The 17,053-nt window shown below is 40.0% G+C and overlaps 2 protein-coding genes and 1 long non-coding RNA gene across 3 annotated transcripts in view; 1 reads left to right on the top strand and 2 right to left on the bottom strand.

Moving 5' to 3' along the window:
* LOC144656658 (uncharacterized) overlaps window positions 1-17,053 on the top strand; it is a 523,850-nt gene that overhangs the window by 203,606 nt on the left and 303,191 nt on the right. The window lies entirely within an intron of this gene.
* Window positions 1-17,053, bottom strand: part of LOC144656631 (uncharacterized) — a 144,400-nt gene that overhangs the window by 121,265 nt on the left and 6,082 nt on the right. The gene's annotated exons all lie outside the window — the stretch shown is intronic.
* LOC144656630 (uncharacterized) lies at window positions 113-16,874 on the bottom strand. Its single transcript, XM_078516873.1, has 10 exons — window positions 16,766-16,874; window positions 14,038-14,146; window positions 12,589-12,640; window positions 8,123-11,113; window positions 7,389-7,649; window positions 4,925-7,210; window positions 4,417-4,544; window positions 2,563-2,683; window positions 1,640-1,722; window positions 113-1,273 (listed from the first exon to the last, which is right to left on the bottom strand). The coding sequence occupies exons 3-10, from the start codon at window positions 12,595-12,597 to the stop codon at window positions 1,216-1,218; spliced, it is 5,937 nt and encodes a 1,978-aa protein (XP_078372999.1). The 5' UTR covers window positions 12,598-12,640; window positions 14,038-14,146; window positions 16,766-16,874; the 3' UTR covers window positions 113-1,215.

Genomic DNA, 17,053 nt, shown 5'->3' with positions numbered 1-17,053 from the left:
TCACGATCTTAAAATTCTTTGATCATCTTCATGAGCCTTGATATAGTTTTAACAATGTGATTTGATCACAAAAATGCTAAGTTCAGTAATGATTAATGATTTTTGATTTACGTTTGATCTGCTGCTTCTTCGCGTTATTTTTAATCTGCGAGAGCCACACCACAAAACCGTGGCCTCCACGCCTCTTGTAGACTTTATTCGTAGTGTTCCTTTTTAATGATTCTTTTTTTCTTTTTTTTTGCCTTTTTTTATTATTATTTTTTTTATTTTTATTTTTTGCTGTTCAAGGAACAGTTGAAACTATTATACTTGTGGGCGTTACAAACGTTTCCCACTGTGCTATTTTCTATTAAAAACTGTGAATACTTGAAGTTGCATTTTTACCTCCACTTCATTCAATAAATCGGTTAGTTCAGACACCTTTTTCTGTGGCAACCGTTATTTTTCTCTAGATCTATTTTGAAACTTTAAACGTAATTCAGACCTGAAATTTGTTTGTTGTTCCAAGTGTTCAAGGGCAAATGAAACAATGGTTAAGCTGTGTACCGTCGAACTTCTACTTGAAATCTATTAAATTTAATCAACCTACTTGTAGACGTAAAATTGAGACGTCTACAGACCTACTACCCCAAAGAAGGCACTTCATTTAACTTTCCTTTTACAGTACACGATATTGGATACGTGTTTTATATACATAAATGTAGCTCGTTGTAATAAGCCGTTAAGAAAAATAGTAATAATTGTCAAAAATAGAAAATGTGACGTCGGGCATTCCTTGACCGAAAGGAACTATACACGGCCCGCAAACTCTGGCCACTAAAGCTAAAAATTGAATAACCATTTTCATAGTAAACGTTTCTCATTTTCATTATAATAAAATTCAACGTGGATGGAGAAAATGTCAGGCTGAAATTGCGAAATTGTCCGAAATTTCCTCACATCCACTTGGGATATAAAATAATTATTTACAGGGCTAAAAAGTTAAAACATTAAAAAAGGAAAAAAAACGAACGTTTTCGACTTATTAAGTCATCATCAGGGTAAAATGAACCGGATGATGACTTGGTAAGTCGAAAACGTTCGTTTTTTATCTATTTTAATCGAAAAAAAGCTAATTAATTGGATACTTAAAACGTTGTACGAGGAAAAGGGCTTTTCTGTAACATGCCACAACGCAAAATGTCCCTGGTTCCCAAGACAGTCCTCTACTCGAACCTACTCGGTGCCTCCTGTCTGACTGTACAGCGGATGACGACAAATGGGACAACTGCGACTGTGGAATAAGCAAACAAAATAAGGATCATCCAAGCTTATCTTCTTTGCGTAAGATATTTCTGTGACAGTGTACATATCAATACGTGCAAATGACAAATGAAGGTAACTTAACTGGTGACTATAACTATAAAGTAACTTTAAAGTTATGAGTAGTTATGGAAAAGAGCAGTTACGAGAAAAAAGCCCTGAAGAGATGTTCATTATTCACTAAAACTGCTAGCAGCGGTAAATAATGAGATCAATGAAAATCCCAACACTCTTTGTCGTACACCAATGTTATTGCCGTTCAGTTAAATGACGAAAACATTTGAAGATCGCAAAAAAAAACCCAGCTGCATCAGGAGTACATTTCAGGTATACTTACACGCCGTTCTGTATCATTGCAATGGCGCACTCTCTGTGAACCTTGTGTGAGCATGGCAAGATCTGGCAACCGCTGAATGCATCCTGGAGATACGATTAAAATAAAAATAATATTCATCTATTTTTTGTGGACATTTCTATACCTATAAATGATTGTGTTACTTGTGACACTCAAGCAATAAGTAACGCCAAATTCTTCTGTTCTATTGTATTCTTCTAGCGTGGGCTCACAAGCTTCTCACAACTCACATGCTTCTCACACACATTTTAACATTTGAAGCTCAACTCTAAGCTCTCCACTCTTCCCGCTTTTTCTTCTACACTTGGGGGTTTGGCGGCTTTGCTTTTGGAGGTTTCCCACCATTGCTGCTTCCGGACTCGCTGTTGCCTCCTTGTGCTGCATTCTTCAATTGGTGAATAGTGGAGCACGGCACCTTGGCTACCTCAGCCGGACCCTGGAGATTTTTTTCAGCGCTGGGCAGATAATCTTTGCTGAGATTGTTCGACAAGATCTGCGGTTCACCTAAACTGTTTAATTTTTGACTGAGTTTCTTTGTAATTTTGACTGTTTTTGTGCAACAAGCTCGCTTTTCAAGTTCAAATTAATAACTAAGTTTGAAAGCGTCCAGACTCTAGTGAGACAAGGCCATAATTAACTTCAAGCCATTGACTACTTTTTTCTCAACGCGTAACTCGGTCACTCCGCGCCCATTTCCGCGATGCCTAAAACAGTATATGGCCTTTCAAGGCCTTAGCCAGAAAAAAATTATGACTGAGGCAATGACCATGGTTAAATTCTCTCCCTAGGTAATTTCTTTTCCCCCTTCAAAAGATAACAACAAAAACGAAAAATGACTGAGGCAACTGCCCCAGTTTGCCTCAAGCGGCTACGGCCTAGCCTTAATAAATCATGCATGCAATTACCTCCAAGCAAATGCAGCACTCGTCATGTCCAGAATTTGCTCTGCACTTATGTTTTCCTTGAAGCCGTTTATCTAGGCAAACGTTACACACGTCGCAGTGGAAAGATCTGTCTTTATGAATCCTAAAAATAAGGAAAAAGACATCACAGCTTGGGGACGAATATCTTTTCTTCTCTAGCTTTTCACTGAACATCAATCTAGTAAAGATATTATGTCAATGAATTGCGTTTACCTTCCCTCATCATTACATCTTTGGCCATATGCATTTATTCCCTGGATTTTTCCCGTGTCAGAGTTCCTGCTTATTTAAGAAATAGAAAACATGTTCCGTGTTTCTATCGAGTTATAGAAACACGAGTGGAAGTTTGGGAGAACGAGAAATGCTGTGGGAACACGAGTCGATAGACGAGTGTTTCCACAGCTTTTTCGAGCTCTCCCAAACTTTCACGAGTGTTTCTATAACTCGATAGAAACACGGAAAACATGTTTTCTATTTCTTTTAGAAAACAGCACAAAGAAAATAACGCACATCAAAGTAATATTTAGCGCTTTATTTAACATCAAAACGTAGATTCTCTTCACCTCGCGGTTTTACGTCATGAACAGTAATCAACCAATCATAGTACGGGAGTCGATGAACAGAAATAAATCAACTGTTCAACATTTGCTTCAAGGCTAAAATTCACCGTTGTTTGGCCAAACAAACAAAGAAAACAGGCCCCAAAGTTAACGTAATTATGAGAAATAACTAAGTCGATGGTTTAACTGAAGTCCAGCACTGGAAGGAGTCAAGAATTGTGGTTTTATTTCGGTTCATCGAACTAACCGAATGGTTTGACGACCGACGATCGAGCGACTCGAACCTTGGAGGTGAAAGTGAATTATTTTTCTGTTAAATGAAGTTTGACTCGGCATTCTGGACGAATATCTTGTCCAGTTGAGGAGCTGTGAATACTTCTGAAGTGCTGCAAAGCCTAGAATGGAGTGAAGTTGCGCCAATTCATATACTTCTTTGAAAGGTCAGCCGCTTCGATAATTTCTTTCACAGACTATTTTTGAATGTGTAGCGGGCTCTGTAAACATCTTACTCGCTTGTTTTAAAATGTGCAAATATTTGTTTAGTCTTAACCTGGTTTTTGTCAGCTGTGACATTAAAATTTGGCACAATTATTAGTTGTTATTTTTGCATTCCTTATTTTAGCGCCGTGAATATTGATTGCCGTGTCTACGACAACTGTCTGTGTCTCCATCGAGTTATAGAAACACAATTTTTAACCAATCAGCGCACGTATTTACTTTGTGCTATTTTCTAACAATCTTTAAATCATGACTCACTCACACACGTTTTCCCACGCTTCGCACAGGCTACATTTATATTCTTCATGTTGTAATTGGTTCTCTGGATTTGGTTGTGTCCTTTGTGATTGGCCAGAGTCATCATGATCTGGTTTTGGTTTTAAGTCATTATGATCTGGTTTTGGTTTTACGACACTCGGTTGAAAACCGCTCTATGTAACCAGTTTTCAAAAACTCATTAATAATTCATTAAGAAAATACCAAGGAAATTAATGTTTAATGCGTGTCTTTATATCTGATAAAGATACGGCTAAATTTTATGTCCAGTTTTCTTGGCCAAAATAACCCAAAGTCTAATTATCAGTGCAAGAATGAAAAGATCTACATTAGAGGTTTTTGAAGCCGTTCAATAAACTCGCAGTTCGTGCTTTATCAAGTCTAAAACACTCGGTTGCACCTCGTGTTTTAAACTTGATAAAGCACTCCTGCTCGTCTATTAAACATTACATAAAGACACATTCTCCTATTTTTAACATCTGCGCATAAAGTTTCCACTTACCGACAAATGCCGCATTTTGTACAATGATAAGGATATTTATCTTCACCAGTGAAGTGTTTGCAGATTGAGCAGAAATACGCTGACATCTTTGTTTTACATCTGGCACAAGTTTGGGCGTCTTGATTGATCTTTGAAAACAAGCGAAGGAGATATGTTGTCATTTCATGGTATAAACGCGCCCCATGAGGGCTAAGTACAGGATGACAAGAAGAACTGACTGAGAATTTCTGCCCAATTTAGCGGCCTTGTCTTTTCTGTGGCAGTTGCATATGCAATTCCCAATAAGTGTCGTAAACGTAATTGAGTGAGTGTCGTAAACTAGAATTCTGAAGTGGCTCATCTGTACATACAATTCAACCCTTTGACTTGATTTATTAAGAAGGCTTTGTAACTCTTCTTTTTGCAATATACCGGGACGCCAAGTCGGACAACTTTAATCAGATGAGAAGAACAAACGTTCGAATCTTCCAAATTTATGGCTTAAAATAACTGCATGTGTTTTACGTACCGCTTGCTGGTGTCTACAAACCGAGCATTCAAGATAAAACGCCTCTTTCGCTTTGCAGTTGTCATGAACGCACTCGTCTGAGTTGTTATGGCAGCGATGACACGGATAGAACCTTCCACAGCAGGGGAACTTGACACGACACAGCCTCTGGTAATGTTCACATAGCCACTGCGGGCTCTCAGGAAGCGCTGAATGCTGGGAAGGAGCCTCTTCCTCGCTGGTTGTCGAAGTGCCTTCTCCGCTTTGTCTCGCTTCCCTTGCTTCTCTTTCTCTCCTTTCCTTTTCTCGTAGTTCTCTCTGTGCCCGCTCTTCTCGTTGTCTTCGTTCTCTTTCTTTTATTGCTTTTTCTCTTTCTTCCCTCTCTTTCAACACTCTTTCCACAAGTGAGCAAGCTTCGGCTACTCGTCGCTCGAGGGCAGCCAAGGAGTCGTCATCTGATATGTGCGAATTACTGTTCACTAACTCCGGCTGCATCGTTGTACTTTCTCTATTTGTAAAAGCTGTTGCCGTGGCCATTTCTCTATCTATTCTTTCTCGCTCTTTTTGTCTTGTAGCTCTTCCTGATGCCGAGGAAGCTTCTGCTTGCAAGATCACATTTTGCGAGGTTGATGTCGGATTAACTGAAAATGTTGACTGTCTAATGTCCGTTTGGTTGATGACGTTATTTGGCAAGGCCAACCCAGTGTTGCCAAGACATGTCATTCCTCCCACTTGCGGGGTAGAGGACGGTGTTTGAGCAAACAAAATATCACCAGCTGTAGAGACAACTTGTGGGGATCTTGATTGCACAGCTCCACTGGTAATGGAGGCATGATGTCCTGATTCATCGCAAGGAAGAGATGGCAAAGGAGGTGGCGGTGGAAGGTTCCACATTGAAATGTTTTGATTACTTGGGTAAACGGCATAACAAGGGTCATAACCAGGATACGCAGGTTTCTTGTCGTGGTGATATGTTTGAGATCGCTGTTCATTGGAGTTCAAAAAAGCAGGAGTTCCAGTCGAGCTAGGAGCAGTCCCTCGAATAGGTCCCTGTGACAATGCAGAACAGTCTGGACCTTCAGGAAGAAGCAACGGAGGTGGAGATCTGGGTGGAGTATGGCAGCTTCGGTCAGGATAACAGCCAAACCTTTGGTACCCGGAAAGGATGTCTGAAGGCTTTTCTTTAATGTTTTCCATATTCCACATGTCATTTGTCATCGAAATGCTGTTATCATCTGTATGTCGTGCAAGAAAAACAGGACGTATGCCAAAGCAATCTGCTTCTTCCGCTCTTTCCGACAAAATCCCTTTTTCGACTCTCTTTGTGCGTAATGGGACATCAGAACTTCGCTGTACGTTTTTCTTGGGCTTTGCACCATTGCGGCTACAGTTAGAAGATTCATCAAGCATCTGGTTATCATTTCGACCGTAGTTGGTGGTAGGTTGATCTTTACGCCCCACTTTTAGACCACCCGATCTTCCAGCAGTCAGAAGTCCTTCATCTCTGCATTTGGTCTCGTGAGCTGGTCGTAATGAAGTGGTGCCAGCAAAAGAAGTATTTGTGCTTCTTTGAATTACATTCATGGCGTTACAATTACTGTATGCGTTGTCTGGATGTCTTTGTGAATCGTCCGCGACAGCATCCTCTCCTTTAAAAGGCGATTTAGCAGTTACCAACGAGAAACCGAATGAAGGATGATCTTGCGGTACAGCTTTGGTCTGATCCCTGTAACAGCTAATATCAGGGATCTCAGGAAGAGGCTTATTGTTGCCCGCAATCGCCGTTTCATGGCTTACAGCACCGTCTGTCACGTCATATACAACATTACCCTGCCCATCACCTGAAGGACTAGGATTAACAGGGTGTTGCTCAATGTTAGGTAACTCCACGCATGGGTGGCGTTGGTCGGTAGTGGAAGTCAAAGGTATGACATCTGGAGATCGAGTATCATTTAAAGGTCGAGTACTTCTTCTTTCAGGGCTTCTTTGTCCTTCCTTCAAAGTGTTGCTACCATTTTTGATCTCCGAGGGACTGAGATAAGGTACTATTTCATCCTCTTCTTTTTCGTTTTGCTCCACTTTTGAATCACCTTGCTGTTTTGGATCATATGGTGGCCAATTGAACTTCCTCGCAGAACTTGGTTCATCAGGAGTTGATTCGCCTGGCAAAGTAGTGGCAACCACTGGGTCCCCAGATCGACCAATGTTGTCGTTTTCTGGCGTGTTTCTTTCAACTGTCAGCGTGCCTTTCACGGGAACGTCAGCTTGTTGAGTGATTGAAGTCATCTGATTTGAAGAAAAACTGACCTGAAAACAATGTAATCAACGTTCGTCATTTTTCACTTAAAGCATTTACTTGAAGAAAAAAAGGTTTTCAAGGGGACTATGAATATCAACCCTCCAAAAGCAAATGTGGCCTCAAGTGTCCCCCGGGGCACGAAGAGGATAAGTAAGTGAAACCAAATACAATAACAGTAGTACTTACAGTCGCGGCGTCTGAAGCATCAGTTACACAACCTGCAGTCGAGTCTTCCAGATGATGTGATGAACTGCTTTCATCAGTTTGTGTTCCAAAGTCATAAGTAATGGGGATACTCAAAGAATCTGTTTGTGTACAAGATTCTGACAACATGTCTTCATCATTCGAAAAGTTTAGAACGGAACTCTCCCTCTGTGACTCCATTCTCAAGGAACAAGCCGGGTGTGGAAGGTTGTCCTTGCCCTGTAATGTTTGCGTCTTGTGCCCCTAATAACAGAAACTTGAAGTTAACAACCAATAATTACAAAGCACTCTTTATCCTGCTTTTTAATTACTTTAAAGGACCGTTCGGTTTGCAACAGATAATAAGTGAGGTTACCCTCATTGAATGCGGAAAGTGTATAAGATCTGTGAAAACATCGCATTACAAGAGATTGACATTGATTTGCCGAGAATCGATCGTAGGCAAAGGGCTTCTGTCTTACAGATTAATGAATAAACCTGACCAATATCCGCCAAAACATTTAAGTAGGGTTCTAGAAACTGGTTAACTAGAACAAATTTTCTTGTCATTAGTAGAAGCGTGGAACTATCTTTTCTCGCTGTCCGACTCAATAACCAAAAACTATTATCAGCTAAAGAAATTCACGGTTCAAAAGGTAATTAAGCACATACTATTTATCCACATTGACCTTCTTTTACAATTCTCGAAAAAGTAGAAAATAACGCACAACACTTACTGGTGGTACTATTTCATTAACGTTTTCAGGAAGCAGTGATGCCATGCACCAAGCTTTCTCGATTCGCTCTTCAAAGGGAATGCCAAAACTACCAGCACATCTTTTCATTTCTTCACCAAAGAACATGTTGATGATGGGACAACTGCAATGTGACATTTCTTCATGGCAAACCTCATGTTTTGCAGGGCTCTGTTTCACTTGTATGAGTTGGGTCTTGACTTTGATGGAGTCTACTTCACACCACATCACGATCTGCCCGGTCAATGGACGTTGGATTTTCAACACGAGATGGTCATCTACGATCCCCACGTCCGCGATCTCACCCAGCTTTTCCAGATTGGCAAAAATCTGCTTCATAAGCTTCCCGAATACAAAACTGCTTGCTGCTCTGTCTGGAAAAGTGAATGCTACAGTTCCTTCGCATGTCATCACACTATCGATCGAGACAAGAGGTTGCGTTTCCGATTTAGCACTCTCGTCGGCTGATGACAAGATGAGCGGTAATAATGACAAGTCACCAAGAAGGAACGAAATATCAGTTTCTAAAGAAACTAAAGTTTCCAGCTCCATGAAATAGTGTGTTGTAGTTACTTGATTCTGATTTCTAAAAATCAGCTGAGGTAGGGTGTCTTGTACGGACTTCAAACTGCAATCACTTATTTGCTTTAGTACAGCAATCTCAACATCGTATGATATTGGACAGTGTATGAGAAATCTGCAAAACCTTTCAAATGGAATCTTGTCTCTTTTAAGTGCTAAAATTCTGTACACATTCCTTGGTTGTCTTTCTGCAGAGATTTGATCTTTGTGAAATGAATTTTGGTCCTTCATACCGAGTTGACACGCTGCATGTGTCTTTCTTTCTTCAGGTTTTTGAACCTTATACATCGTACCAAGTGGTGTCGTAAAGATCAAGTCATGTGTGGCAACTCGTCTAAGACATTCAATACTTGTGCTACAGAATACAAATCTCAGCTCCTCCACGAGCAAGATGGTAGTCATTTTCTGTGAGTGGTGGTTTTGGAGTTTTGAAATCAATCCATGTATAACGTCAATCATGTCAAACATTGCCATCTCTTCGAAAGATTGAACAAAAAGTGCGAGGGAAATTTTTAAGTTTACAGCTTCGTCAAAAAACAGAGTTTTTCTTTCTGGTTGGTTGTGTTGTCTAGATCTGCTCTCGATGTAGTCCCTTAACACTTCCAGTTCATTTCTCAGTCGTTTTTCTTTCAGGAATCTTTCGCCCTTCTTGGCTTTAAGATGATACAAAACGAAAATCACTTGAACTAAAATGACATCAGAGCAGTCCAAATAGTTATGGAACATCTTCGTATAAGAACACGACTGCAACAGAAAAACAGTACTTTGCGCCACCATCCCAACATTGAATAACGATAAACCAGTCTTCAGAAAGTTAAAGCTGAACTTTGCGCAGAGGTCTTCAGGATAGAAGGAGATTGGAAAATCTGGACGATCGTCAACGTCAGGGAGTGATACTATGTTGTCTCCAAGATCACTGGGCTGGTGTTGTGAGAGAACACCAGTGATTTCCACACCAAACTCAGCAACAAGACTTTCAAGTTTAAAGTGTTCTTCATGGTTTGATGCAGGAAATGATTTTCCGCTGTGTTTAAACTTTTCCACAAACTTCTCTTTCAGTTGTTCCACGAATGAAACTTCATAAATCTTTTCTACATTTTCAAGAACTCTTTGACAGTGCAACAAAGACTTCTCTTGTAATCCATCGCTGGATTCTAATCGCACGAGACCTGTTTCGCATTTGAGTACGTCGGGGTGAACAGCACCAAAAGCTCTTGTAAAAATCTCTAGTGCACTTCTAAGACATTGCCTTGAAGTCTCTGTTTTTCCCATGATGGAGAAAACAAGTCCCTGTTTTAGCATGATAGTAGCAAAGGTTGGATGATTTGCCCCACATGTTTCTCGACAAATCGTCACAAGATATGCCAGCAATTTACATGCTAAGTCTTGATTACCTTGATTAACACAAATGTCCACTAAAATCTCTGCAACTGTTACTGAAAAGCCCAGAGGAAAGTTGCTTTTTACACTAACAAGCTCTATCAGTTCTGGTAATGCTGTAGTCTCTGTGTCAATAATTGCTGCAGCCTTTGAAGAGTTTCCCAACAAAAGATAAAGCAAACAAATTTTCAGCGAAATACATTTTACCAGTTCCTCGTCTTGTTGTAATTTTGTTTCGCAGAAAGTCTTCAACTTCTCGAAAGCGTTCAAAGCTTTTCTAAGATTACGATTCTCCAAAGAAGCACAAGCTTTATTATATTCAACGATGGCAATGATTCTTGGGGGCAAGCCGGAAGCTTGATGTAAACTCGTAAAAAGATCGTTTTGAACTTGCTGATCAGCCGCGTAGTTTCTCTGAGCCTGATGTACCTGTCTTAAGTTGTTAAGAATCGTTACAATATTAACTTCAACTACGTGGCTGTTAGTCGAGTTCTTGATCATTTCAATCCTTTTAAGAGCGGTTTCAAGACTTTCTTTTGCGTTTTGAAATAATCCTTTACAAATATATACACAGCCTAAATTATTTTGAGCAACAGCCAAGCTAACATTCAACTTCTCGTTATCAGCATCGTCTATGTATTTAACAGACTGCTCAAGCACATCAACAGCTATGTCAAGATAATACATCTTGGAAGCAAGGGAGCCAAAAACGTTAAGAGAGCGGACGAAGAAGTTTTCTTCTGAGCACTTTTGGGCCAACAAAATGGATCCATTTTTGGAATTCCACGGCGCATCCTTTATGTATATTTGCTCTGCATGGTTCACTATTTGTATCTCCTCTGAACTGAGATTAGAAAAATCATTTGGCATCAACTCTTGGAGGTACTTGTGACATTTTTGTAGCGTCTCCTCTGCCTTTGCTGAATTACCGTCTCGAAGATCTCTCTCTATTGTTTCCAAGCATTTGATAGCACGATAGCGTTTCATTCCGTACCCTAGCCTGGGTAGTTCCTACGATATAGAAAAAAAACTTTTGTTGTTAAAGGGGCTATGTCACGCAATTTTAGGCAATTTCGGCACTTACCAACCGGTCATAGAATAAACTTAAATATCACAATAACGGCTTAAAACTGTACAATAGAGAGATTAAGTATGACGTTATACGGCAAACGGCAAACACGAGCTTGCCTTTCATTTTGTTACCTTTCTATGGAATTCATAAATTAATCTCTCATAAAAATAGGGGGAAAATAACACATTCACGAAGTTGAATTTTTGTCGTTTGCGGGAAAAATAAACGTCATGCTTAACCTCTCTAATAACTCAAAAGAAACACAGAAAGGCCAAAAAGGGCCATCGGTGGGCAAAATTAGGGGAGATTAAAACAGATTGCGTTTTGGTAAACTTCAAAAACGTCGGCCCGACATTTTTCAAGTTTATCTCAATTTGTATGAAAGTGTCATTAACAGTAATAGAAAATCAGTAAAGATAAATGGAAATCAACTTTAGTCAAATCCCATTCTCGTCCCCAGAGGCCGCGATTCTTCTGGTCAGCACCAGGGAACCCTCGCTAATAATCGTAATATATCGCATGCGCACGATTTATCCAAACTTTCCGCCTTAGTTCCCTAAGCAACAACTTGATTCAGTGGCAACCTTGGAATACTCCAAATGCTAAATTAACCTCACTTTCCCTGTAACCTTGGTCTAAAACGTATTTTATTTTATTTGTCTTTAACGCTTTCGACAGGAAACCAAGCATAAAAGCCTGCGAGTTAGAGTTATCTGGATTGAACGTAAAAACACAATCAAGAGCACGCCCCCAGACTTTACGCAATGGACCATGGAATATTAAGGACATTATCTTTGATAAATGCAAAGAGTGTGTGTTTTGATAATAAAGTATACGGGCCAGACATGTCACGCTATCATTTGGCGTGTGAAATGACTGCTGTCAGCATGCAATTTGAATTCCCGGAAATCGTACAGGCGAGGTCATTGAACTCAAAGAAACTTTAGTTTACCGACTGCAAACAAACCTTCCGCGATGCAAGCACAAGTTAGATTGTTCACAGGCCCCTATTTTTTTTTTTCGATCGTAGAATGCGGAAAAAAATCGTGAGAGAACTGGACGCAGTGGGCGAGAGAAAAGAGATTGCGATCGAGAGAGAGTCAGACCCTCGCCCGCTTCCGTTTGCTTGGACTTTGTGTTTGCGTCATTTTATCGGTAACAGTCTTATTTAGGAGTCCACGTTACCGTGACCCTGGGCGTCTCCCTGGGTGGGAACTCAAAAAAGGGTTTTTTTGGCTTATTTTAGTAGCTAACCGCAAATTAAGTTACCGAACCTTTAACCGCAGGCAGAACATATATCTTTTATGACCTTTCATAATTAGAAAGAAGTATTAATAAAGTTCTTCGAATTGCCGGTATAACAGTCTGCTGCTCGTACAAAAATATATCTCAATCTTAGCTGCGGATAATTTACCTGCTTCATCCATTTTCCGCTTGCATCATAAACAACTTGCAATTGCCTGTAACTGAGTGAAGAGCAAAAAACTAGGTTATGTTTTAGGTACAATACTGTGGGAAAACTAGAAAGAGGTTTACAAAAAAATATTCGTAATTTATAAAATGGCTTGAACTTTAACCAGCAGTAACGCTTCAGTAAAATTGGCGCTCACTCTTTTGATCTTCGGACTTATTTCCGCTTTGGTGAGCACGTTCGTGGATTCCCAGCTGACCGAACAGAGACATATTGGACCATACAATTGAGTAATAAAAACCATAATGACAATAATAAAATACAATTTATAGATATTCACCTGGAAGAAATGGCTGTAGCGGTCTTAAGCCTGGAACAATTTACTGGCAAACTTGTACTTGAAACTACAAGGTTTACCGCTAAAATTCAAATCTTTCAACCGCATGCTTTGCGCGTATAAATAGTGGCTTACGTAAGTAGTAGTCAGCCAATAAGCACGTGACGAGCATGGGGGGGGGGGGGGAGGGGAGGTGTAACTTATGAAGATAATACACGGTTGGGTGCCGCTACCGCTGCGCCGATCGAAGATGAGGGTATAATGTATCCATGTCTGAGCATCTTTTGCGGGATTTTGTTGCTTCGCGTCGTTTGGTAGTCATCTTTGATGCTGCATGTTTGCTGTAAATTGACCCCAATATTCCGAGAATCTCTAAGTCGTTTGTAAACCCGCAGCACTAAGATCCTCGAGTTGGCGGGTTAACGCTCACGAGACAAATTGGGAATTCGGTCGGATCAAAAAATAAAATGGAGAACTATTGTTTCCAATTATCGGTATACCAAATTTATAAACCGTTTAAATGTTAGGGGCGAGGGAGGTAGACAAATGGAGATTGTAGTTCTGAGAAGTCACGCAATTCACCAGCAAAGTCCTCTCAGATGCTCTCAGCGTGCCTATAGAACTGTGAACTGCGTCAGTGTCAGTCTTGGTCATGCCTGATCAGTCGAAATCTCAAATGCTACGAAGGTAGAGCATAGCTTCTGCTTATACATATACGTCCAACCCGCTTCAAACATTCAAAGTCTTCAAAATCTGACGAACTTTCAATACTTTCCCGGAAAATGCCCCGTGCGTTTTTGAAGTTTTTCGAAGTTGCTTACTTTTGTTGGTTGGTTGAGGTGCGGTTGATTTGTGCAATTGCCTCAAATTGCATAATAAAATCATTGCATCTGCATAAAGAGTTTTGGCAGTTATTCCACTCGCAAGAATACAAAATCGTCAACTTATTCCCCTCTTGAGAGTAAACGATAGCACTGTTTATAGTGGGCGGAAATAAGACCGGAAATGAAGTAGTTTCGTTTTCACTAAATAATTGGATCCACTCTTGTTGGACTCTTTCTCCGTTCGCTGAAAAACGTGCATACTATTATAACACTTAAAGACATGCTACATACCTGCAAAAATTCTTGTTTAGCTCGGTTAAAACAAGTTAACTACAAATGAGTTCTGCAGCTCCAGGCCCAGTTCAGCAATCTGATCTTGGAAGTCGAGTCACATGACGGGCTGTTTACATAAATGATTAAAAGAATACAAAAGTATTTTAAAATCAAGTACCGTGTAGGTTTCCAGCACTAGCTCCTGCATTAACCTCCCCTCCCCTCGCCCCCCCCCCCCCCCCAAACGCTGTTTTGCCGAGCAATTGTAGCATATAAGACCTCATCCAGGTCTTAAACATAACGGAGAAATTGAAGTAAAATTAGAGTTGACCACATACCAGGGTGAAATCAATATTAATATATTCCTACCATAATTTTAACAAATTAAATGACAAAAAGAACATATCATTCTGGTATAATTTTTTATTTATAAATGGTAGACTACACATATCCTGTAAACGGGCACTTCGGTCGACGATTTCTCAGCTCGCTTCTGCTCCACTTACATTTGGAGACCGCTTGCAGGCCAGACTGCACGCGCACGCAGCCTTATCCACAGATCCGGTGCAAGCGGAAGTCTTATTTTAAGAAAATACAAGTAAATACAACACAAGAAAATATAGTACTGTTCTCAGTCTAGTTCATAGTTGACATCAAATTCCTAGGGGAGGGGGGAGGCCTTATATATCTGACGTTAAAGGAGCTATGTCACGGTATTTTAAGTAATTTTTCTGATTACTTTCATATTGAAGAAAACCTCAAAATAATAGTTTTCTAACTCAGAATAAACACCAACGAAGAAATAAAAAGACAAAAATAAATAAGGATGGTTTGGACTGACAAAGAGTAAGACCAGTCACGAATGATAAACTTGAAATTCAAGATGCGTTATCCGTGACGTAGCTGGTCTGTTCAGAAATAGAGAAAGGGTTTCAAAAAGTGCGCGGCGGAACCACACCCAATTTTGGGGAAAGTACCCCCCGGAGGCAAGTTGCATGAAAAGGTCTCTTGTAATTTTTTAAGTGTAGAGACAAAAGCAAGCCTGAAAAGATCCAGCACGCCACTAAAAGTAAAGACGTAAGTAAATGAAAAGGGCTAGTACCCGGGGGCTAGTACAAGATAAGGTTCTTGGGCGGCAGGTGATGAGCTTATGTCTTCCGTTTTTCGGTAGACTGATTATATTGTCCCTCAGCTCGGCATATCGACCATGGCATCCAGACACACTGTTGCGCGACTGATTGACGATGTATGAGCTGCTGTTTTTCCCGGATAAGACTTACTGACTAGGCATGTTTGGTGTGTAATTGGCATTATTCATCAAAATTGCTGCTAATGAGTTACAGGGGTTTGAAAATTAATGCGAATGGAAAAGTTTGTGGTGAAGATGATATGTGAAACCTTTAGGAATTTCCGATGAATTCGAAGTAGGCGATGACAACTTCATAAAATGATGAACCAAGTGCCTAGAACAACACTTCATTTTCAACCGCATACCGTAAATACTAGTCTGGTTTCGTTGATGGTCTACTTGTTGGAAGGTGATCTATTTCTCAAGATTCCCCCACGAACATACAAGTTCTTCCAAAGGAAGTCGACATAAAAAGGCGAATGGGCGATGGGAGAGTCAAATTGACTGACTGAGGTTCGGCGGTCTTCAGATTGTGTCTTGTACCTCGAAGTACCGATATATCCACTCTATTCGTCTTTGAAAAGACACAGTACTGGACGGGATATATCTCATTTTTAGTGATAGTTTCGTCCAGGGAGTTTTGTTCAACAACGTATAGTAACTGCAGCATGTAGCTAACGAGCTCAAGTTGAACTTGTAAGTCCACTCGTTCCAAACTGTTTGTTTCTCTTCTTTACATTAAGATGCGTTATTTATTCCATGGATTATTAAACTTAAACCGATATTGCGAGTAAAAGTGTTGTCAATATAACGAAATTTCCTTGTGTCGACCAGTTGATGCACATTTAACGTTCTTGGAGGTAGTAGATTGAATAAAAAGATCTATGGATTTATTATACATATCGACAGCTGAAAGGAGTCTAAACAAAAGGCATTTGAAAAGCATCGTGGTTTCCTTCATAAAATCCGAATGCGTGATAAAACCACTGGTTTGTTTTACAAGCTTTTTTGTTGTGAATTCCATGTCGTTTATACCTTGGCGTTTAAGGCTATACATAGAGAAGACTTCCTCAAGCTATGAAACATCGTGCAGCTGCCTCATTATTTTTTATTTTATTTTTATTTAAATATTTTCTAGGTTTATTGTACCGTGAATCACAATGAAACACAAGATAAGAAACGAGAGCTTCTTTAGACTTCTGTTCCAATTCAAACCTACTTGGCCTGAAAAAGTGGATCTCTATGATTTGTTTTTTGCGTGTGTGTGTGTGTGTGTGTTGCTGTGTATTACATCGATTTTAGTCACAGAGGAACTGAGTTATCTTGGTAACTAAGTTTACAGAAGCCAGACAAAATAGAATCAGCGCATGGAATATTCAGTCGAGTAAATAACACATATCAACTGCTGTTGCATTTATGCTTCGAATGAGACTACTGTACCATCACTACTCGAGGGAAAGGGAATCTTCCCTGTGCACTACGATCATGTGACTGGGCAACTTCATTGGTGCAAAATGAAAATTCATCGGCAGTCAAGTCTCGGCCTGTTTCGCTCATGTAAACAAACGCTTTCACTTGCAATAGAAATTAACATTAAAGAAATATCACCAAACTCACCTTTCTTGGTCTGACAATGTTCTCATCGTTCTTCATTTAGTTACATTACTTTCAGCAGTAGAATAAGGGAATGTTTCATTGTTTTTAAGAGGAAAAACCTAACATTTTCGAGTATTGAGAATGTGTTTGCGTGTTCGCATTAATTATAAAATGGTATCCAGTGGCATATGACCACGTGAATAGTTCAAGGGAAATTTCCCTTTGTCACGGATCATAGGAGGGGGCGTCTTGAAAATTCAAGTTTGTCATTTGTTATCCGTCTAAGTCATAACAATTCATTCTTTGTTA

Source organism: Oculina patagonica, chromosome 6, assembly GCF_052425735.1.
Source record: "Oculina patagonica isolate OP01 chromosome 6, crgOcupat, whole genome shotgun sequence".
In the NCBI taxonomy this organism is placed as follows: Eukaryota; Metazoa; Cnidaria; class Anthozoa; order Scleractinia; family Oculinidae; genus Oculina; species Oculina patagonica.
The sequence above is the reverse complement of the archived record's forward strand: the minus strand, read 5'-3'. Positions and strand labels throughout refer to the sequence as shown.